This window comes from Ammospiza caudacuta, chromosome 3, assembly GCF_027887145.1.
Source record: "Ammospiza caudacuta isolate bAmmCau1 chromosome 3, bAmmCau1.pri, whole genome shotgun sequence".
Lineage (NCBI taxonomy): Eukaryota > Metazoa > Chordata > Aves > Passeriformes > Passerellidae > Ammospiza > Ammospiza caudacuta.
The window spans coordinates 92,879,387-92,903,850 of record NC_080595.1 but is presented as its reverse complement, the minus strand read 5'-3'; the positions used below and the strand labels follow the sequence as shown (position 1 = coordinate 92,903,850).

Here is a 24,464-nt window from a genome sequence, read left to right as displayed (position 1 = left end):
ACAGACATATTACAGAATAATATGCTCCAAGAAGGTACTATAAAGGATCTAAAGCTTTAAACTCCCCCTCACAACTGGGGGTAAAAGAGAAAGACCATTAAAAAACAAAACCACTCTAGGACACTAAAACCTAATTAGAGCAGAAGAGTGCTGTACAAAGGGAACAACAGTCAGCTGTTCATTAGGAACAGAACGAAAGCAATTTTGTCTTCGGGAGGGCATAAGAATCCTTAATGGTGTTTAACTCCCTGCATCCCTCCTGCCCAGCACCCTTTGTACAGGAGGGAAGAGGTCACACGGTGGCGTTCAACAACCACCATTGTTCCCTATCCCCTTCTATTCCAGCACCTGGGGATCTCAGCCATGTGCATTTAAGTGCAATCTTGCAGAAGAGAGCTGTGAGTATGTGTGACTGCAGTCAGAAATGCAAGAGAGCAGTCAAAAGCTGCCTGCAGGTGACCATGACATTGCCCTAACAGTCACTAAAGAAACTCCCCTTTATGAATAGCTGCCAAGATTTTCATATCTCAAAAACATTTCTTTCATCTCAAGAAAAAAAGTTTTGTAATTTACCCCTAAGCCAATAACTGCATCTTAAATAGTGAGCAATATCATGACTTGAATTAAAAATTTACTGTTATTCAAAATTCCCCTCCAAAACAAGGCAGTTATCACAGTATAAAGCCATTAGACAGCTAAACATATTTTTTCCCTAAAACCAGCAAAACTCTAATTTACTTCTCTAACAATTGTTGGCTTTTTTTAAGCAACCAAGATGTATACAAGCCGAGCAGTACACCCAGTTAAAATCAAGCTGGAATATCTATTCCAGTAAAAAAATATTATCAAAAACACCTTGCTTTCTGCATGATCAAAATTTTAACAACTTTTTCCCCCCTCAATTTTTTTCCTGGCCAGTCACCATTAATATTCCTAAGAAATTAATTCATATATATCTGCAGTGAGATTTGATTTGAGTGTGAAGTTTCAGAGGTAATGGAGTAACACCCACCAAATCTGACAGAGGACAGAATCCGACTTCTTTTGAAGGCCTAGGACAATATGCAAGCAAATGTCATGGAAACAGAAGCTCTCTCCATAGTAACACCGTTAGTGGCACTGTAGCTAACCACTCTAAGATGCTCCAAGACATAGGTTTATTAGCTTAAACCCAGTTTTCATTTAGCATTTGTTCCATTAACATTCCATATATCCATCAGCCATAAAGATTTATTAAAAACACTAATAGTTCACAAGAATGCAGTAACAAAGTCAAACATAAGTATAAGGGCAAACTAATCAACTGCGATAAAGCAAGTCTGAGTAACATTGTCTTTTGGGAAAAAAGCCAAGAGACTGATGGCACTGTAAAGAATAATTATATTACAGCTGGTTTCTACTACAGGCTCTGACTCCGTGCAACAATTGTCAGATATGCAATAGCATCTTACATGAAACACACAGAAGGAGCTACAGAGTAAGACATAAAAGTAACATTAATTTTTTAAGAATTAATTATATATTATATAAAAATATATAATTAGACCTAAGCAACCCTCGTTACCTGCTGTTAAACAAAAATTTAAATTTTTTATCAACCAACCCAGCAACCAAAACCCTCAAAACCAGCTGAACAAAGACTCCAACTAGCATTGTAGCTGCTCTCCATGGAGATGGACCAGCTTAGTGCATAGCAATCAGAGCCATGGGAATGATTTTCAATGAAAATTTATTTGACAAATTCAGTCCTGTTTGTAAACTATCTGTATGCAGTTCATTACTCTGACCAAAAAAAAATCTTTATTAATTTTGTGGCAATACTTGTTGGCCCATTTTTTGATCTGATGACCAATGCAAAGTTTCAATTCCCTGACTGTTACTAGATACAAGGCCCATGGTACTGTGTGTCCCTTCCATCCAAAAACTGAAAAGGGTCAGCAGTGCACATGGGCACAAAAATACATTACCTCTGACATTTTTGCAAGCAAAATACCAGGTCTTGCAAGCATAGAAAATAGAGCTCATCCTGTAGAAATTTTTTAAAATGCCACAAATAATCACAAAAATCATTCATCTGGTTGTTTATATGCAAATTATGAAAAGCTACATGTGTTTTTTATTTGTTCAAGTACTTAATGAAATATAAAGTTTAAACTGAATCCTGTAACAATGAAAAGCATTGTGACTGTATTACTGTAATACATAAGCTGTCTGAAAATAAATGAAAAAATAACTTTACCAGTCTTTGTACATGGAAGTAGTCCCATGCTCTATACATATTTTAGAGAATAGAGCTGACTCTACTCAAAAATCAAACATATTTTTCCAAAAGCATGCTAGTGCTTCAAAAAAAAAGCTCTGAAGGTTTCCAAAATATAATATATCCAATATGGTTCATTACATACAAGTTTGCCTGTCTTACAGAAAAATCTGTATTACTTAAAACTGATACCTTTGTCTACTGGCCTTAGAGTCAGCTCTGCTAGAAGAGATGGGGAAAGGAATCCCAGGAGCCAAATATTAATTTGCACTGCTTGATGCTAGTTGATGGTAAGACTGCTCCAAAGGAATAAGCTGCCTAAAAACTAGCAAATACTGACCTCTGCCAGTCTCTTCTTTGACTAAACTCACATTTTTCCTCACCATCATATGCATCAGACAACTTGCAGAACCGATTTAAGTAAGAAATTGGAATTTTACATTTTATACTTGAAGACAAAAGGAACAATCTTGAAACTCTTATTTTGTTAACCACATAGCAAACTTCTTTTTTCACCTGTTTTGAGCTCTGAGCACTATGAGCACTGGATCCTGTAAACAATCTACATTTGTTAAACAGTTGTTTCCAAAACTATTTAGAATTATTCTTTATTCTTCTGGTTCCTTTTTCTCATTACTAGCAGAACAAGCCATATTTTCCTTTTAAAATGGCAACATCAATTCACTGCCTGACAAGTCCCAATGATATACATTTCAATTGCTCTCATAAGTTAAAAGTTCTCTAGAGAATGTCATGTTGCTTAAAACACGTTTTGTTTCAGTGTTTGGATGAATGTACAGATGCAAGATCTCCCTGGGATGTCTAGTGATCACTGTTTGGAAAAAAGCAACCTCCTGTTTGTCAGTTCAAACTTGTCAAAACTTTCAGACAGGATGTAACAATTGTACTAACTAGTTTTTAAAGAACAATTCAAAGCGTACAGAACATCTGCATTTTGGAAATCTGAGAAAATTTCCAGCTAAGACTTCTAATCATTTTCCCCTTTTGGAACAAACCAGCAGACATGTCATAGTTGTACATTCCCCTATTTCAGTGGAAAGCTTCTAGAGTAATGTGGAAAAAACCTGAATTTCATGTCAGAAACACAACTAGCACCATAAAAAGAAAATAAGCTTTTGCTTTATGACTATCTGCACTAATTACATAGGAAAACATCAGATTTCTGATCTCTGACTCCTATAATCAAGGCATAAAGTCCAGCACTGCCCTCCTATTCTGTACGTAATAGGCCTGTATGATACAATCACATCTAAATTATTCACCACACACCTCATTGTGGCAGACAATGAAATGTTCATAGAAGCAATTTATAACTTTCACATCAAGCTCAAGACTTGCATTTTTAATCACCTTAATGGATTTGGTTCACTATTTTTGTAATATCAAAGGCTAGGCGAGCTGATGAAAGGAACAGAAAGTACAATTACAACTGAAACTAAAGTTACTGTCAGTCAAAGGGAGACTGAATTATCATACAGTGTTCTGTTGTACCTCTTCAGTAGAGAATCCTATTCCACAGGTACCTCTGAGCCTTGCAGAGTACTGTTCTGTACAGTATCATGAACATGTTTATTTTAAATGTGCAGTCACCAATATGCACACCAACGTTCAAAGATTTATCTAATAATATATGCTAGCACCTAAGAAAAATATTCTTATAATTAAAAAATTCAGCTACCCTTTGGTGATATTTACCATGCATTTTCAAAATTGCTGTTTATAAGAACACTGACCCAGTAAACACTCCAATTTACAAGTAACAGGGTAACATAGAATAAATTGTTCCTCTTTAAAAGAAAGTGTCTCTATACGTTTTGACCATCCAGATACCACAATGCAAGTGCTGATATTCCTCTGAAAGTCATCCTGTTTCATCACATCTCAGGTATATACATCATTTTTCTGAAATGCTAGGCTACTGATTACACTAAACAACAGGATGGAGATCTAGCTAAATATTCTGTTTATCCTGATACCACTATTTTTGTTTTACTGCTGTGCTCCTGCCTAATAAAGAATATGAACATTTTATGAAGAATTTCCATGAAAACTTGAAATGTTTGTTGGCTGTCTTGTTTTGCCATGTACAAGAAACAGAACTGGGAGAAAAAAATCACAACCTAGCTCTTCCAGATACTTTGCTACATCTTTTCAGTTTGATAGAAAGAGTACAGAGGGATCATAAACTAAGTATTCTGTTTATAGATATCTATTCTGATGCAGAGAGAAAAGAGAGTATTGACAAAATACTTTCTACTATATTGTTCAGTTTCCAAATCATTCCTGATCCCTCAGCTTCTTAGTCCTGGAGAGATTGCTATAAATTTCAGGATGAGTCGGAACACTGCTATGAAGACAAGTGACCACTTCATTAATCTATTCAAGAGCTGAATCAGATGATTCAGTAAAGAGTTCTCACTCTTTTGATTCAAATAAAAAACTCTCCTAGATTTCCCTATGCAGCTATAAAAGAGATCAAAAAAAAAAAACTGATCCACAACACATAGAAATCAATGTAATTTTTGGAATACAGACCTACTTATTTAAAACCGGTATGATTTGCAAAAGCTGAACCATTGTATTGGTATTCTCACCTGAAATCCCATTACAGTATATATTCTGAATATTTAGCTATTTATTTTAGTTAGAAAGTACATGCACAACCATAGTTAGAAGCATGACAACAAGTGCACTCCATAAGTTCCCTGACAGCCTGCTTTGAGACAAAGAAACTATGGAAAACCCATTTTTGAAAGCCTTCATTATTGATGATTTTATCTACAATTTTATTTTCCCAACATTTAAAACAGTAGCAGGCAGAGCAAGTGCTTTTTTTGCTTTTCCTAAACAACACATGCAAAGACACCACCATATTAATGTCAACTGACAATCCCAAGGAACACTAGTACATATAATATAGGAAAGATCTTTCCTACTGTCACTGGTAGGCAGAATGATTAAACTGCACAACAGAAGTTCAAGACCCCATTTAGATAGCACCCATAAGTGCAGTTCACTGCCTGAGAAATCAGAGAATGTCAGGCAGTACAGGTTATTAGCAAGCAAATGAGACAACATTCCAATTAAGACCAACACTCTCCTTAGGTAATCAGACTAAAGGCACTGACATCTATTCAGGCTGACAGAATAAGGAAGTCAGGTTAAACAATTCCAGCAAACAGCAAATAGGTTTGCATTTCAATCTGAATGTACCAGAGGACCAAGAGCAGAAAGTTAAACAAGAAAAACTTTTGCTACACCCCAATCTTATGATATTTAGAGCTAAAAATTATTCATAAAGGGAAAGAGGGAAAGGTAGATATTTTCTTAGGTGTGAGTTATCGCTCGTACTTGGAAAGTAAGTGGAAATCATAAAAATGTGCTACATTCATTCATGGTACTTGTATCTAGGAGTCTAACAATTTAAATAAGGTGTAATTAATTTAATAAGACCTTAATTACTGGTGTTGGGTTAGCATTTCTTAATTTTCTAGTTTTCTGATTTAAAAAGAAAAAGTAGAAAACAAGCCACCCCAAGTGAGCAAAGACAAACTTGAATTGGTATAAAAGTTTTACTTGCACAGTCACAAAAAACTCCTCAAATAAATATTGTGTATTGCTAATATATTTGGGTATGTTTGTAAAGCATATGAAAAAAATTGTGTACTTGAGATAGGAATAGCTACTTAAGAGATGAGTTGCAAGGAACATTGCCACAGAAATTGAATATAACAACTTTTCATAGGCAGAGAACAGTTGCAAAATTCAGTGGCATTTCAGGAGATTGACAGGAAGTTCTCTGATACACAACTGCACAAAAAGTGCACACTGATATGACAACAGCATCCCCTGACTAGCAACAGATTCAGTCAGGAACATTACTCTTACAGAAGAAATCACATTTACCAAAAAGATACTCTGAAGATGAAAGGTTTTAGTAATGTGGATCAACACAAAGGACTGATGAAAACTATTCTCTCCAGATTCTCCTTTGTTCTGCTGCAAACTCCAAAGGAAAAAAAATCAGGTGATCTTAGCATCTCTGTTAACAAACTGATGTTGTGCTGATGTCTTCTTCCAGTGACAGGATGTGTGGGAACAGTTCAAAGCTGTGCCAGGGAGCTTTTAATTGGACATCCAGATGTATTTAAGTACTTGAGAGGATGGTGAAACATTGAACAGGCTTCCTAGAGAGGTGGTCAATGCCCCAGAGGTGACACTCTTTTAAGGCTCAATGTGCTTAATAACATGCCTAAATTTTTGGTCAGCCCCGAAGTGATCAGGCAGTTGGATTAGATGATCACTGTACATCCCTTACAGCTGAAATAGTCTGCACCATTCTATTCCGTTCCATTGCCTCCAAATCTTACATGAATCACTACAAAAATAGAAAACTAAATCCAGAAACATGTATTTGTTGGAAGCAAAAAAAATCTATGCTATTATATGATTCTTCCTGAGCCTTTATGTATCAGCTTTGGTATTGAGAGTATATTTGGTATATCTTGAGTCTGCCTGAAGCCATTACTTGCTATTGCACCAGAAATGCATGACAATAATTGTTACCCCATCACTGATAAACAGGATATCTGAGCTTCAGAAATAAGCCAGCAAGTGACTATGCCTATGATTAAAGATTTACACACCATTTGATAAAATATATACTGTGGAAGAAAAGGCTTTCCAATTATATAGAATTATTTATGACAAACTGGCACTGCTTAATGAAACAAATCATGGAGATATTTTATTTGGTGGTATCTTTTGGAGATATTTAATTCAGTTTTAACTTCAGTGATTTTGGAAGAACTTTCACAATGACAGAAAATAACACAGCCTATTATACAATGGGAATAGCACAAATAATTAACAGGCAACCAAGCATTTCAGATCACCACTAAGTCTGCCAAGGGAAGGGAAGGAAGATATAGTAATAACTCATGCAATGTTATTCAGTTATAAAAACCTATTCATTATTCTTTCATTTTAAAGGCTAAGCTTTCCATTAGAATTCAGTATGGGGAGTTATGTGTTAAATAATTCAGCTGTTCTTTAAAATAACATTTATCTTAGAAGAACAGAGCTCAGCAGCTGCCCTTCGTCCTTCCCTCTAAAAATCCCAATTCCACACAACTGGACTTTATTCCTCATCCAAAATGAGAGCACGAAGGAGTACCAAATAGAAATCAGCCTGATCCAATGCAAAAATGTAACAGAGCTCAGGAGGCAAACACAAAGCAGAAGATTTTAAATTTTGATACATGTTTTTCACCGATGTTCAAAAGCTGTCCTTAGGCCTTCCTAACTGATGGCCAGTGAGTCATTTAGTTGGCTAAAGTAAGAAAATAATTCCTACATCCTTTCCCGAAGCAAAGGAAAAGTAATAGTTTTAGTCAGCAAGAAAGCTGGTTATTAGGAGAGTACTAGCATAAAAATTAGACAGTCTGAGATGTTTAGCAAAAGTACGATTTACAAGGTAGACATGAAAAGTAATTTCACTGATGAGTGGGCAGAGGCCAGAGAGCCAATTCTGCCATCAGAAAAGGCCATTTCTGAGATTTTCATTAAAAACATACAGGCTGCTAAACTGCAAGTGTTCTAAAACATATGTAAGAAGTTTCCTGTTTTGAAGCAATATTTCAAAAAAAAAAAAGGACTGAAAGCTTCCAATCTTTACATAAGCATTTGTAATCTGTAAATAAGGCATGTGGCTTTCATATTTCAACTAACTCACTCTTTGTCTGGGGCATGATCCCAGGGTGAGATCCCTGTCCATGACATTTCCTGCTGCTCGGTTTTACTTCTGCCCAGTACTTACCTTTGGGCCCTGCTCTGCCAACCTGTTACAGATACAGGAACCAGAAAGTTGATCAGATGGAACAGAGCTGATTTAGGCATATGGGAGTTATAGTGAGAGGACCTTAAATGGATTAGGCAATGATGTAAGGAAAAGAAGTGTCAGGGAGAGGCAACAGAGAAGTGAAATCAAAAGGAATGAGGAAAGGGCTGCTGGATAAAGAGAATGCATGAAGAGAAAAAGAGTAAAGGAAAGAGTACAAAGGGAAGAAGAGAAGCAATAGTAAGAAGACATTTGTGTCTTGCAATGGAGATGTTAAGAGTAGGATATGTTAATGCAGAAATTGCGTAAGAACCACACATCACATCAAGCTACCTACAAATCATTCTTAAATCATAAACGAGGCAAAAACATCCATCACATCCACTAAACACACTCTTCTCATGATCTGTCAAAGGGAGGAAATCTGAGAATCTCATGATCTGAGAAGGGAGGAAATCAGAAGATAGGATGCCTCAGCCATTGCCTTTCAACAGTCACTGTGCAAGGAAAGCTTTTGTATACCCTGAGCAATAACTAATATAAGTAATTCAAGTAACCAATGAGTTAGGAACAATAATGCTCAGTTAGTCTGATCTCACAAAATAAACTAACCTGTACAGGCAGAAAAAAATCTCCTTACTCCTTAATGTTGTTTCTACCATCATGAATCACAATGCAAAATAATTTCTGCTTCAGTACAAGAACCCTGCTATTCATAATAAGAATTTAAATAGGAATACTAACAGAAGAAAACAAACCTTCTTACATCTAACTGAAACCCTAGATTCAGTAGTAAAACTTTTTCACAAATCCCTTCTCATTAAAGCATACCAATTTCTCAAAACTGGACTAATACAGAGGCACTTGATACCAAATCTCTTCAAACCAAAGAGAAAAGTGAGAAAACTAAGAGCTCTTAGAGGCTAAAAGCATATTCACAGATAATTTTGGATATTTTGAGTTTTATTGCAAATCAGAATTAAACCAAACTTCAAACTAACAAAATATCCTTTCTCCATCCATTGACTCCCAGTACCAGTGCTGCCTGTAGCTAGCAGGTGTCCTGGGTTGCCTATATGATGCTTTTATCCCCAGTTGTCTCTTCTGCTGATGCTGAATAATACGTTTTGCACGTTTAAGCCTTGTTCCAGAGAGTGAAGGGGGGAGAGAAGAATCACGCAGTTTGTTTCAGACACTGCACTCACTCCTCCACATTCCTGCTCCTGGACTGTGTTGTCTGCGGATGGATAGACAGCGGGACAGAGCTCTCCTTTGTTTTAGTTAGTTTTAGCCAGCTGAGGCAAAGAAGTTCCCTGGACTGTGTTTTTTTTTTCTTTTCTTTGGACCTGTTTAAACCTGCTCTGGACTGAACACCCAGCAGAGCACTGGCAGCTGCACCTGTGGCCACCGGGCCGGGCCTGGGCCGAGGCATTTCCAGCACCAGAGGGACTGATAAGAGACTGATAAGAGACTGAGTGAGCTGAACTGCAACCCAGGGAGGGGACTTTCTGAGTTTGTCATCTCTTTTGGAGCAGCAAGTGGTTTTATTGTTTAATGTTGTTTAGGTTTCATTGTTTAATAAACAGGTTTTTTCCACTTTTCTCCAAGGAAGTATTTTCTCCTGGACCGGTTGAGGGGAGGGGCCGATTGAATCTGCTTTTCTAGAGGAGCCCCTCTGGGGGTTCTCTCCCAAATTTGCCCTGAACCAGGACAGCAGGGAATATCCAGGTCTGGATGCCTTTGTCTGAGACCAGACAACAAGAGGAACACCTCTGAGTAAAACAGGGCAGAGGGGAAGAGAAACTCAGAAAAGACTTTCAAACAATATGAACTAATAAGCTCAACTGTCCTTGTATTAAATAGTTAACTTCTGCATTCATCTTCACCTAGCAAAAATATAGTATATGTGGGCAATTTTCCCCAAAGAATTTTCTGCCTGTACATGTTGACATTCTGTTTATCCTCCTCTGCTGCCACTTCATTCTTCTTTGTGATTTTGCTTCAATTCCTGTCTACATTTGTGTACTCCTCAAAACACACAGTGGATTGCAGGAGCTCCCAAAAGATGTTCTTGAACTTCCCTGGTCTTCTAACACTCAGCTTCATTTCTGTCTATCCTTTTTTTTTCTGCAAGATCAATTGTGTCAACAAATATGGTTCTTAATTTTCTTCTGGATATGTTGTGATCTCTTTACTTGAGGCAAACAGGTTTTATAAAGGTCTGTAACCCTCAAAATAACCAAAGTCCAGGGCTTTACACCCCAATCAGCAACAGGAGGTTGTTGTTTTCTCTCTGAAAAGATCTAATACATCATGCATTCAACTAAAACACAAAAATTATTTCAGCTCATATTTTCAAGGGGTCATTTATGCACTGTTATACTGTTGTTCTTGCATTGTTGCCTGTTTATTTATTCCTTCTGTATCACATAACAAAAAAGCCATCTCTATCAGCTTCATCCTTTTCACTTATTCAGCTTTAATGCTTCTTTCCCAAGTAACAGGTCTACAATAATATTTTTCACTCTAAATATATTACTGTAGTGGAAAACCAGTACATTTACTTATACTTACTCAACTAAGAAAGTCATTACACTGAGAAAACTGCATACTGCTTCATCAAGGAAAATCAGCTTAATAACAGAAGCAACCAACTTACATTCCATAAACTCAAAAACAATATTAAAATTTGAACATTAATTTAAACAAATACATTAAAGATGAATAACCTTTATAAGCATTTATAAAAGAAAATTGGTTTAGTTGGGTTATAAATTTTTTAGTGTGCTAAGTCAGAAAACACAAGTTCTAGAACCAAAACACATCAGAAATTGATTTCCTGTAACAGTGACTAAGAGATGCATTCTTCACCAAGTTCATCTCAAGCAGAAAAGGTAATTTCAAATTTAGGTGTAGTAACTTTGCTTAGCTTAACCTCCAATTTTCAGGGAAGTGCTTGTGAGAAACTTTTACAATTGCTTTAAATTCTAAATGTATTCTAAGATATCATCAGGATTTCTTATGAAAGTGTGAACTCTCTTTACCCTAGTAGTTCTGATTTAAATTGGCAACAGCTATGAAAAAAAAAAAAAGTATGTGGCTTAATTGCTTAATTATGTAGAACTTGAAATAGAGAGGTGTATCTTATTTCCAGATGGGAGTGTCATCATCCCTTGCTAAGATCTACAGTATAGGAAGTAGACCAGAAAAAATATGTTTCAACTGGAAAAGTATACACATGTACTTTCCACGAGTAGCTGGAAGGGTAGAAATATCTGTCAAATTTGAAATAATTGAAAACAATCCCGTACTTGATTCAGTCAACACACTGAAAGGAAGGGATGCTATCCGGAAGGACTCTGACAGGCTTGAGGTGGGCTTGTGCAAACATCGAAGCTCAACACGGCCAAATGCAAGGTCCTGCACCTGGGTCAGGGCAGTCCCAAGCACAAACACAAACTGGGTGGAGAATGGATCAAGACTTTCTCCCTGGGGAGGAAGATTTGGGGGTGTTTGTGGACCAAAAGCTCAACAGAAGCTGGCAGTGTGCATTTGCAGCCCAGAAAGGCAATCACACCCTGGACTGCATCACGGGAAGCGAGGGCAGGAGGGCAAGGGAGGTGATTCTGCCCCTGTGCTCTCATGAGACCCCACCTGGTGTGCTGTGCCCAGCTCTGAGACCCCAGCACAAGAAAGACACAGACCTACCAGAACAAGCCCAGAGAAGGACCACTGAGATGATCTCAGGGCTGCAGCACCTCTCCTACAAAGACAGGCATGGAGTTGGGGATGTTTAACCTGGAGAAGAGAAGGCTCCAGGCAGACCTTAGAGCAGCCTTCCAATATCTAAGATGGGCCTACAAAAACAGATGGAGAGGGACTCTTGACAAGGGCATGTATTGACAGAACAAGACAGAATGGCTTCAAATTGAAAGAGAGTAGGTTTAGATTAGATATTCAGAAAAAATTCTTTATTATGAGGGTGGTCAGGCACTGAAACAGGTTGTCCAGCGAAGCTGTGGATGCTCATCCCTGGAAGTATTCAAGGCCAGGTTGAGTGGGGCAAAAGGTGTCCCTACCCCCCTCTGGCAGGGGACTGGAATTAGATGATCTCTACAGTCCCTTCCAACTCAAACCATCCTATGATTTACAAGCTAAGAAAAAAGTTAAGATGGATGCGGCTACAGCCATGATCTATGCCAATACACACTGCAGTGTATCCACTGTATCTGATGCAACAGGAGGAGTAATAGAATAGATGAGGCCATGCTAGCTTGAGAACCACTTGCATTATTTTTTCTGGTTGTCTGCCGTACTTCTGGTAACTTCTCCCCAGGCCACTCATATACCTTTACACTGGCAGACATGGCTCAAGAATTTATCATGTTTCAATTGCACTAAAACAACATGAGTCACAAATTTTAATGAAATTTTAATGTGTGAACATCCTTGAAAAAGCAAAATAACGTGAGAGCTCAAATTAATGGTTGAGAGATTCAAGGAATGCATGCAGACAGAGAAAATCCTTCATTATTTAGCAGCACACATCCATAGTACATACTCTAAAAAAACATGAGATGATTCTGACACTACCACTGTTAATTAGTAAGAGATCACACATACTACAAATGAGATAGCAACTAGTCAGAAACAACACTGCCAAGTAATCCTGACCAAAACAAAGATTAGCTAGCTAGTAGATGGATGAGTAAGGAGGGAGAGCGAGAATTTCATCTGGAACTAAAGGGAGAAAAAATCCTTTTGTTATGCTACTTACTCCTGTAGGCTGAAATATTAGTCCATCCACTTCATGGCTAACTTCTCTGGCAAAGTTTCCTTCCAGGAGCTGTAGAACAAAAGAGAAAGAAAATCTTTTTCCATAGAGAAATGCACATCAAAGTGAGCAGTAGTGGATTATATGCTACTACTGCAATCGTTTGCCAATAAACAGCTTATTTATGGTTTAACGTTAGAGCTTGGGAAATGTCAACGTCAACAAAGTAGCAGTTTCTACAAAGAATACTCAAGGCTAGAAAATCATTTGTCCAAAAAGAAATACTTAAGAAGCCAAGATGATTCTATATACTAGAAAACTAAGGAATATCGATTCTAATACAGGACACTACAGTCATTTGTAGGCAAATCAAAAATCTATTTGCCATTTTAACACACAAGTAGAACTTTAGATTGAACTTATTTCCTGAAAAATACTTCAGGGCATCATTTGAAATTCATGTTTGACAGACTTCCTAACTAGGGCATAAGCCAGTAACACAGCTACATGACTGTAAAACCAACTCTTTGAATTAATTTGTATCTTGAATATAAATATTGAATATTCTATTTAATGCTTTCAATGACAGTGAATTCTGTATGGAGGTAAATACATCCATCAAGATGAATTAACCACAGAAAAACCATCTAATTAAACAAACTACTGAAACCAGCTAGTCAACAGTTCTGAGAATTGATGATATACTTCCATATTAAATTCTGACTTGCCTAAGGAAAAGCAAATAACTAAGAATTACAACTGACAAGTAATAGCAAAAAATTAGGAGAATTACCAAAATATCTCTTTATTAATTTCAATTTGTTTTACTGTTGAGATGAAGTCTCTTTCCTGAAGTTGGAGATACTTTTAGTAATATTTGAAAAAACTTTGGCGTAAAAGTAACCACATGGTGATAAAACATAGCAAATACAGAATCAGTAAATCACAGTCAGTTTTAAAAGCATCATTTTGGCCTGGTTCGCTAATTTTGTACAATTTCCTTCCTAGAGCTCAACTTAATGACCTGCTGACCAAATTATGACTAAATTATTCAAATGAAGTCAATAAAGTATGAAAGGAGCTGAGAATTAACATTTGTATCCTACTAAGGCTGTACAAGTAAAGGCAATGCAATTTTATGTTTTGTGGATCAAAAGCTTGTTGGCCAAATACTTCAAACAATAATGATTCAGCATATTTCACTTAAACCTGTAACTGTTTGCACAGAATGACTGATCATTTTCCTATAAAAAACTAGTTTTTTTCTCTTACCCAGAGATATATTGTCCCTATATCTCCAACAACAAGGAAGGCTTTCACTATTCAACTTTTAGATATAATTTAACTGGAAAAAAACACACTATGAGAGTACTCTCAAGTGGAAAAGTACTTTAAGAATATTTAATTCTGATGAAAACAAATTGTTCAGAAGAGAAAAGCCGTAATTGAAACTTGAAGCTGCACCTTGCTGCTAACTTGTGGCTATCTTAAAATTCATAGCTGAAGTTCACAATGTAATGCATCTGCTACCATATGGCTACACAAAATAACAATAAAATAATTCCAAATTCTTTCATAAATCCACTGTTAGTCTTTGTTTTTATTAGAGCAATGAGTGCACTGGAAAAATATTTAAACACATGTCAAAAAGTTTTTAAAATAGTGGAGTTTTTAAATTTCTACACTAACTAAGTCTTCCATGGATCACTTCCAAGTTACTTACCAAAACTGACTGGCCAGTCATCTGTAATAAGAGTATGCTTCAAACTTACAAAAATGCACAAGACTGATTTCATTAAATTCAGGTACCAAAAAACCTCTCACTGAATAATGTTAATATTAAGGAATAATGATATTTAAAAAACAAACAAACAAAAAACAAGCAAACAAAAACAAAACAGAAACTTCTAATTAGTTAAGACTACTTTTTATAAACTTCTGAGAAACCTATCCAAAGGCATTAACAAAAGTGGCAAAGAGAGGAATCAAATCACCTCCGTTTTTGCCTCTGTTTTTGAAGTTGTTAAGGAAATTACAATTTGAGGAGACAGTTACTTCAGTGTTGGAGCTTACAGAACTGAATTATGTATTCCATCCCAAAATAAAACTTAAGAATATAGAAGCAATCTTCAAAGTTGGAGTATGTGCAAAAGCAGAAAATAATTATCATGCTGGTTGGCCTGCAACTCTCTCCACTCTGGTGAACATGTAGTTTTAGAAAGAACTTTACATTCAAGTACTATTACAACTTGATAAATTGAGATAAAAATATAAAATCAAAATTTTTCCATTTCAGAAATACATTCTGATACTTTTCACTCACTACTTAGCCAGAATTACAAAATGTAAAGGAATCTGTCCAATAAATCTCCCACCCAGTTGCAGAGTCAAACATGTTCTGTTTGGAGGCCCATGGTGTTTTCACTAAGACAGCTCCTCCCAAGTGTAAATTAGACATCAAAGACAAAAGGATTTTAAATCCAGAGCAAGCCTCAACAGATAACTACACTTCTTCATTATTCTGCTTTCATTCTCATTAGATCAATTACATGCATTTGAATGATAACACTCTCTCTAGAAAGGAATTTTGACCAGAAAGGATTAGCAACTGGGGGGAGGAAATTGAGGAAGAAATGTACATTTTCCCTGGCATTATTCCCATAAAAATTTTCTTGAGAATGAAACTATGTAAAGTTGTCTATGAACAGCAGAATACACAGATATTGAATATTGCAGAAGGTTTGGAATGACATGGAAATGTGTGGAAAAAGAATGTCTGACATACAAGCTAGTATTTTTTACTCTAAAAAAGTTATATTTTTCAGTTTATGAACTTCAAATGAAAATATCATGGTTCATCTTTTAAAAAACGTTGCTCAACATTCCACACATTCAAACTTCTAATTAACTTGAACAGAATGGTCTTTTTTAATCGGAGCCATGATAAATGGCACACCTGCTTGACTGGGATGACTGCCATGGATCAGAAAAAGTGCAATGCATCTCAATGACATTTTATAAAAAATGGGTAAATGATGCATGTGAACCAGCTCTTCTGGCATCCAATTCCATGTTGCCTCATGGCATCTAGTTCCACCTGAGATCTCCTTTGTTCACTCCTTTCAGCTTCCTTCTTCCCTACGAACACTGCAATAAACCATATACTCATATTACAGTTTATTATTTAAAACTTTTTCTTTTATACTTTTCAACTAAATTTAAAATTATCCCTACATCTAATAACACTTCTCTAAGGAAAAGAATGGTGTAATTGCATGGATTGAGTGGAGCTGTATGATGAGTAACAGGATTTCTCCTTGCTCCTTAACCACTGAGAAGAAGAGCAGCAAAAGAGCACTAATAACTTGCTGAAGCTGATTTTGCTAAAACACTGAACCAGTCAGCAGTTCTTCTGTGGATAATTGAAAATTCACGCTTTAGAGATCTCTCTGTACTTATACCAACAAAAAAATCACTTTGCTCCTTCAGCAGGAAGGGGAGAAAATTTAGGTGCATACAGATTCCATGCAATGCTAGTAGGTTTTCATTAATGTTCAATGATACTACATTATTCATAAAATAAATAAGTCCAGCAAGTACTACTATGCCTTTTCCTTCCCCTTACTAAAAAAACCTCATGGAAACACAACACCATGTGAGTTATGAGGATTCTAAAATATAAAGATGACTCTGCAAAGTCATACTGACTTTCTACAAAATAATTTTGCTAAGGTCCTTGCACGCACATCACAATTATTGATCTCCTGTGTCACAATATGCAAATACTGCTAACCATTTTGTCTGTATTTCTGATTCAAAACTGACACTGCTTGCTAGCCTCCTGAAATACTTAGGGATACAGAAAAAACCCTTTGAATGTAATAATACAAGAAAAATACATGTCCCTTTTCCTTGCTTTTTTAATTTCAGAACTGCTATATGCTTCACTTCAAGTCAAGTTAGAACAACTCTGCCTGCAGTCCCTGTGGTGTTTTCCAGACCCATCTTCAAATCAGTGATCATCTGGATCTATTCACTCTACAGAGTTGTAACAGGGAACATACTTCACTCTGAAGTATCAGTTACAAATAAACTATTAATTGAATTGTCAGTCAGCCAGAACATAAAACACCTTCATACATGGCCCTACTGTCATTCCTAACTTCACAGAGCAAGCATCTTCACCATCTTAGGTTTTAGTCCAACTTAAAGGGCCATCCCTTTCTCCAAGGATGACAGCCCTCTCCATCAGCCTCAAAGAAATTCTCACATCCTGACAACCGCTGAGTTTATAAACATGAGTTCATACATCTCTGTAGATAACCTACTACATAAATCTTCATAAATCCTGGTTTTGAATGACATCAGAAATCCCACAGAATGATGTTTATGCTAAGATAAGTTACAATAATGCAAAAATAGTCTGGCTCAGCTTCATCCCAGCTATCACATTTCCCAAAAGTACATCAGTCTGTATCAGGCAATGATGGAACTATCATCCAAGCTACTAACATTCTACACTCCAGCTTGCAAATAGTATGTTTTTAAAAGGAGGCCTCCTGGAAAAGAAGTAAGCATGTATTTGGTGGGGTATAAGCTTCCTTTCAGATGATACACAGGCTGCTGTGCAATGCTCCAAAATACTATCAAATGCAGCTTAATGTCAAGTGAGGGAAGTGGTCCTCCAAGCTATGGCTGTAGCTCCTTCCTCCTCACCAGAATCTTTCCAGTTTCCCCTGTCCTGCAGCACCACGTCTTCTTTGGTTTGTTCTGTGTCTAAAAGCAGAGAAGGTATCAAGAACCAAACAGCTGCTTTCAGACTCAAAGCAAAAAATCATCAAACCTGTGAGTGACTATGTCATAGGGGAGAAAAGTTTCATATATTATTTAAAAATTAAATCTAGAATCTCAAACTTTCCACAGATAGAAGTTGGCTAGTTCACATTTTAACAGAAATAGAGCCCAAGCCAATGTGTTCAGAGAAGTTTTGACTTCGGTTCACTGACTGAATTACCACAAATACATGGTAAAACTTTCAAAACAAACTTTACTGACTCCCGGGAATTCATGGTTTTGGGGATTAAAGGGAGCACACACCTTCTGAAGTAAAGATTTAAAAAAGGAAAAAAAAAAAAAAAAAAAAAAAAAAAAAAAAAAAAAAAAAAAAAAAAAAAAAACCCAAAAACAAACACATGAAACTCAATACATGTAGACTTTTATCTTTTTCACATTCAGGATACCAACAACTTCTCTAACTCCTCTAACATTGCACTGCAAGTAAAACAGCTGATCTAAACAAACCTAGTGTAAATTAACAATCTGAGGGTGGGTGGGAGAGGATCAAAGACACATCTCTGGCAGTTTTATTGCTTCCTACCCTCCCTGCTCCAAACCAGACATGATCTGGATCACCATTTCATACTAACTTTCAGACAGCTATGAGGATGAAACCATCTCCTCTCACGCATATTTAAGTTCCTCTTCAAGAGATATGCTCAAATGCCAAGTAATTTATTTAGAAAGCTCTGCAATCTCAAATTACAGCATGCTGTGATGGAGAATCACAATCTTCATTAAGCTGTCCAATGAAGTACAGCCTTTGCAATTAAAAAATTAATTCCTATTTCTCAGCAATTTTTTTTCCTTCTACTTTTCTTCCTTGCTCCTCTTTTTAGATTCTGACCAAGACATCTCCTAGAGGTTTTTTTTAGAAACAAGGTTCACATTTCAAACATTTCACAAGGAAGCAGATGTAACTTTCAAAAATTTCAATGTGTCCTCAAAAGATATCCCACAGATACAATTTTTTTTATCAAATGAAACCATGCCATTTAGACTAGACAGAATATTCCAGAAGGGTCACAGCAGCAAGAAAAAATGCACTCCCTGTTCTCTTTCACAGGAGTCTCCTTTCAAGGAGATCTCTGCATCCTTGAGCACTTGCCAAAGTATTTGACCAGCCAATTTGACTGGCTGCTTGCCTCAAAGTGGCTCCTTCCAAGTAACTCTGAAGATCCTGAAATCACAGCCCGTGGTCTCAGGAGTGCGACTTAACACATGGTCATAAAGTAAAGATTTCTGCTTCATTGTTAACATTCATTTCCCTCTCAAAACCATAAATGATCTCTCATAAACATGATTTCAAGTTTTCCTCCAAATGACCTATAAAAATGCTGAAAAGCAGACTTTCAATAATGTAACATGACCCGGTTTCCCCTGCATCAGTCTCATTTGCTAATCAAAATATGATATGCTACCTTACATCAAATAAACAGTGTAAGAACAGTATCAGCTGAAGTGTATCTGCATCAGGGTAATGTCCAATACTATAATGAATCCTCCTTCATTAGTCATTGTATTGAGCTATATTTATCTTACCAGCAATAAAAGGCAAGAAAGAAAAAGCATCATAATAACTGAGAGTACCGTCAGAAAATTACAGCTTATACTAAATATTCTAAAGCTAATATGCTAAGAAAAAATTATGAAGTAACAAAATATTTCCTGGCCCGTGTCAATGATCTAAAATATGCATAAAGGAAAAGTAGGATCAAAAACTGTAGAAAATAAATTAAAAACTGAGCTCTCTAAGAAGTAATTGCTTAAAGAAGTTTCCTATGCTAATTAGGAACCAACACATATTGAAGATAACTGCTACATTTTTAGTAAACCAGTGAAATTATCTACTTTGCCCTAACTGCATAAGGAACACAAAGTATAAACTTCTTACTTGCTCATTACTTAAAAAGAAATGTCATGCTTTTGGGCTGTAAAATCAGGGCTGTAAAACTGTATGAAAATCCTTTAAAAAATTCATGCTTAAAGCTCGAATCCTAGCTTTCACACAGCCATCCATCTCAAGATGCTAATTCTAGACAAAACCAGAGAAAAGCTGCCAACATTATTATGTCTGTATGAACGCGTACATATTGAAAGCACTTGATGTCAACCAGTAACCCAGTAACTAAACAAAAAGAGTAAAAGTAAAATCCCAAGGTTCACCTGTTTAACAAAATCACCACTGTTTTGAACTGTGTAATCTCTGGCAACAGCTGAATCATATGGTGATGAAAAATATACCAAATGACTGTGTAAAGACACATGGGAATTTTTCAGTTGATAAGACTTTAAAATATATATTTTTTATAAAATATTATTTCATGGAAAACCTTTCAATTTGTTAATTTACTAGAAGCTCTGAAATCAATCATACTGAAAGACTAAAAATAACCTCTTTACCAAGTTAATCATACAGAACATTTTGGCTCAAAAGATATGAAAAACACCTAATTATGGCAATAGATTTGTTCCCTATAAGAATGAAAGCAGATAATGGCAGCATTGTGAGACTGATGTTCACTAATATGATCAAGAGACTAATTATTATCCATGAATCATTTGTAGCATTCAAAACTTGATTAATGTCAGGTCAAGTTTAACATGTGATAGGTTTTATTAGTAATGCTCAGCTATCCCACAGCTTGTCAATGTACACGAGTGCCATCTGTTAGGTGTAGGAATAGCCAACAGCCACAACAAAAACACATTGGCAACAACTGGTCACTGAAGTATGTTTTAAAAATTCCATAAGGAATACCCTAATAATTTTAAACACACTAGACCAGAATCCAGCACTATAGACTTGCTAAAGATAGGAAACTTGCAGCCCAAAAAAAGTGACCGTGCAAGGCATGTTTCTCTCTTTTGAAAGGTCAATCAAAGGTGTGTTTAATAATACTGAATACTTCACAGACTGACCAGTTTCTAGCAACAAACATTTTTTTGCTAGAGGAATATGTGTAGCTTCCTGTCTACACTCCTCCATGGATGTTTAGCAAGCATTGCTGTAGAAAATACACTGCTTTACCCTTTTGAGCATCGCTCATGGGATTCAAATACATGTGGTCCTAACAGCTCATCTAGCAAAACACTGTTAGAGGATGCTCAATCTGAAATTCATATTCCACAAAAAGCCATTCACTGACAGCCTTTCATTTGTTTTAATTACAGATAATGGCAAGAAGAAATCCTTTAGTGGGAGGGTCACTTTCTTGTATGTCCCAGCACTTTGTGGAGGTCAGATTTACCAGGGGTCACCTCTCCCATGTACAGCCCATGACAGCAGGACAGGAAGTCACCTGGGCACTTCCAGTGAACCTCCACTCTAGTAACAGTGGGAGCAGCAAAGTTGAAATAACATGAAGTGGCAACAGACAGGTGCATGCACAGAGAGGAAGGAAGGTGACCTAATTCTGGGTTTGCTCTGGCAACTATGTACTCCCTTCTGTCTACAACTAGTTAGAAACTCAGTTCAATGCATGAGCATTGAAACAAACATTTATATATCTCATTGGTACAACAGCCCTCTCAGATGTATTATAAACGTTCTCATTTGATGGCCCTCTTGCATTCCAAGTGGATGAAGCTGAAAGGCTGCAGATGTAGGCTGCCACTGGTACCTGCAGCCTGCACTTTGGCTCCAAGCAGTCTGTTTCCTGCTGAAAAGTGCGACGTGCAGGGCTCCCAGACTCCTTTGTGTCAAAGTCAAACATGTAAAAGTCAAATATGCTGAAGACTTAGTGCTAGTCAGCAGACCACAGACCAAAAATAACATAATTTCAACAACCACAACCACTGCAGAGTGTCTTCCTCAACCATTTGCCCATATAATTTCATAGTCAGTGACTGACAAGGGCCCAAACTACTAATGACTGGTCATTAGCATTCTAATGACACCACTCTTCACTACCTTTTAGAACAGCAATTCTGCAGAAAAGTCTTCACTGGAGCCCATATATTTTTTCCAGGAGAGAAAAGCAATAGAAAGTCCAGTTTATACTCCAGTTCATTTATGTGAGAGGGAATGAGCAACACGTCCAAGCAACAAAGCCAAAGAGATTCGACCCTGTAGCTTGCTTTGTGCCATGAGGCACCTCTTAGGAAAAAGCGCGTTGGGATGCAACCTTGGATGTGAAAGTCTAAGTACCACATTAGCTTGATTTCACTACCCAGTCACATAGGAAAAAAATGCTATTGTGGACAAGAGAAAAATACATTGTGAGGGTGGCAGGAAATCAAGTTTGATGGTTCTTTTTTTTTTTTTTTTTAATATCCTCTTGGCTTTGCAGCTAATTCACTAACAGGACTCTTCAAATATGCTAATAACACTAGCTGTATGCCATATTTCTTAATTATTTGGAGACATCTTAGAAAAACCTAGAGCATGCTACAGTAAGAGCCCCACTGAGCTGTCACCCATGTGCTGGTTCTGAGTGAACAACTCCAAAGGTTATGCACCTAATATATTCAAAACAATACCCAAGAATAACATAAGCACTATGTGTGTTAATGCTTAATTTGACAGCACATCTGCATTCCTGAATTCAAAATAAGCATGAGGCATTTCTCACTGTCAATCTCTTCTCAAAAACACAATTGAGAAACTGACATCAATTAACTACGATGTTTTCAAATGCTACTTTCAAATAACAGAAATAAGCTCCTCCAAGAAACTTTGATTTTTGTGATAGCCTCAATATTAGAGAAATGTGAACTCCTTGAAGCTTAGTGGAAATGACCCTGCCAAACAGCAATATTTCATATTTATTTTTCCTGACAAAGAAACAGCAATATATTTCATGGCTTGGCCATTTCATGTACTGTGCTCTTCACAGTTCTCTGTTTCAAACTGCATGGTGCCTTCATTTTCTTTCTTTTAGGCACAGGGATGTCACCCACATCACTCTCCCCACACTCTCCTGCCTGGCAGAACACACCCACCTGAGGTGACAGTGTTGCTGGAGCCACAGGAGATTCAAAAGGCTCCAGTAGCAAATGCTTTGATCTATTTACGCATTAGCTGCAATCTATGACACTCCTGAATGGTCGAAAGATGCTCAGTAAAGTTTGTAATGTCTTCAACTGAGCAAGGCTCTCATGACACTGATGCTTGCAAGCTCCCTAATTCTCTATGTTTGAGCAAATACTACATTTAATAGTTCTTCTGATTTCAAAGGAAAGAATGGCACTGGGTTGAGTGCAATGGGGTTGAATGATCTTCCACTGTTACATACTTGATAAGGTTTATCTGTTACTCAGCCCCTGTGTAAACCTGTTATCCACCCCCTGCATAAACTGTTCCAACGTAATCTGGTCTCTGGTTGCCAAAATCATGGATAGGTCTGTTTTAATTAAGTCAGATAATTGAGGATTTTATTTTATTAAGCATTTCTAATAAGACTTGTCAACAAAAACAAAACTGAATATACAGTTTATACAATAATTCAGTCAGACACAAAACTGATATACAAGAACATAATGTTTTCATACATCTACTGTTCCAAGTCCTGATGCAAACTGGGCTAATATTTTATACTGGGCCTGAAGCATAGATTTTTAACACAAAAATTAAGGTTTAACTTTATATTCTGGATGTTTAAAAAATCAGATTCCTCTGCTACGCAATGGTACTTCAGGGCTTTATTTGCTACAAAGTTGAAATCAAAACTGTAAAGCCATAATAGTAAAATGCTAAGATTTTGTAATTTTTTATTTTAAAGATTAATTTTGTTCAAGGTCTGGTTTGGGGTTTTTTTCTCAAAATTGAGCATATTACAAGAAAAGAAACAGCTAGCAGCAATGTCCTATAATCTTGCATCATAATAAGTTGCTTTAAATTTCACCCCCATCTTTACCATTTTCTTTGTGCTTTTATTCATTTTATCCAAATTAAGTGCATGTCTCTTGAACATCATTCCAATAGGAGAAGGCTGATGGCTTCCCTGTGGAGCTGCATTGCCAGAAGGCAGTTTGGAAAGTGACAGGCTGTGAAGTGGCACAATGGACAATATTAAACAGTTGCCCCTCAATTAATGAGTGGAGTGACCCACTTAGTCACCACAGCTGAGTCTTCTAACTAATTCAGAAGATATCAAATATACAATTCAATTGTCCATACTGGCAAACCAACTGGTAAATAGGTCCAAACAGATTTGCATTTCCTGGTTTGGTAATACACCATAAAACTGAAATAAGAAATCATTGTTAAAGACACTTTTCCTACTTAGAAAGGTATATTGTATTTTCACTGTACAAAATACAGAAGAAATAATTTACAAAAATGTTAGAATGTTCAAATCTAATATTAAATTGTTAAAAGCTAAGCTGAATATGTAGTGTCCTGATGTTTAAACTTACAGCGTGCACCAAGTAGAATACTTCAGCCATACAGCTTTATTTTTCCACGAGTTTCAATGCTTTCTTTCTCATATGATAGTTTGACAAGTCAAAATTTAATTACATATTCCACATCTGAATCATTCTACATTAATTTATTTGTACCACTAGCAATATCTAACATGGGCCACAAGTTATGAGAATAATCCTTCATGGAAATATCCAAGGCTGTTTGTTTTAACTTCAGTAGATCACTTTCTGAAAAATGTGACACGTAACTAATGTGCGAATAATTTCTTGAAGAAAAAGAAAAAACTTCTTTCCTAACCAAAATACTATTGTACTGAAATATTGTATTAGACCTTCAACATCATAAATAATAATAACCAAAAGCA

General features: G+C 36.5%; 1 protein-coding gene across 1 annotated transcript in view; it reads right to left on the bottom strand.

Annotated features, from left to right (window-relative positions):
- RNGTT (RNA guanylyltransferase and 5'-phosphatase) overlaps positions 1-24,464 on the bottom strand; it is a 170,291-nt gene that overhangs the window by 77,447 nt on the left and 68,380 nt on the right. Inside the window, exon 12 of the mRNA XM_058801514.1 lies at positions 12,898-12,966. Coding sequence (XP_058657497.1) covers positions 12,898-12,966 — 69 coding nt within the window. The remainder of the gene's footprint in view (positions 1-12,897; positions 12,967-24,464) is intronic.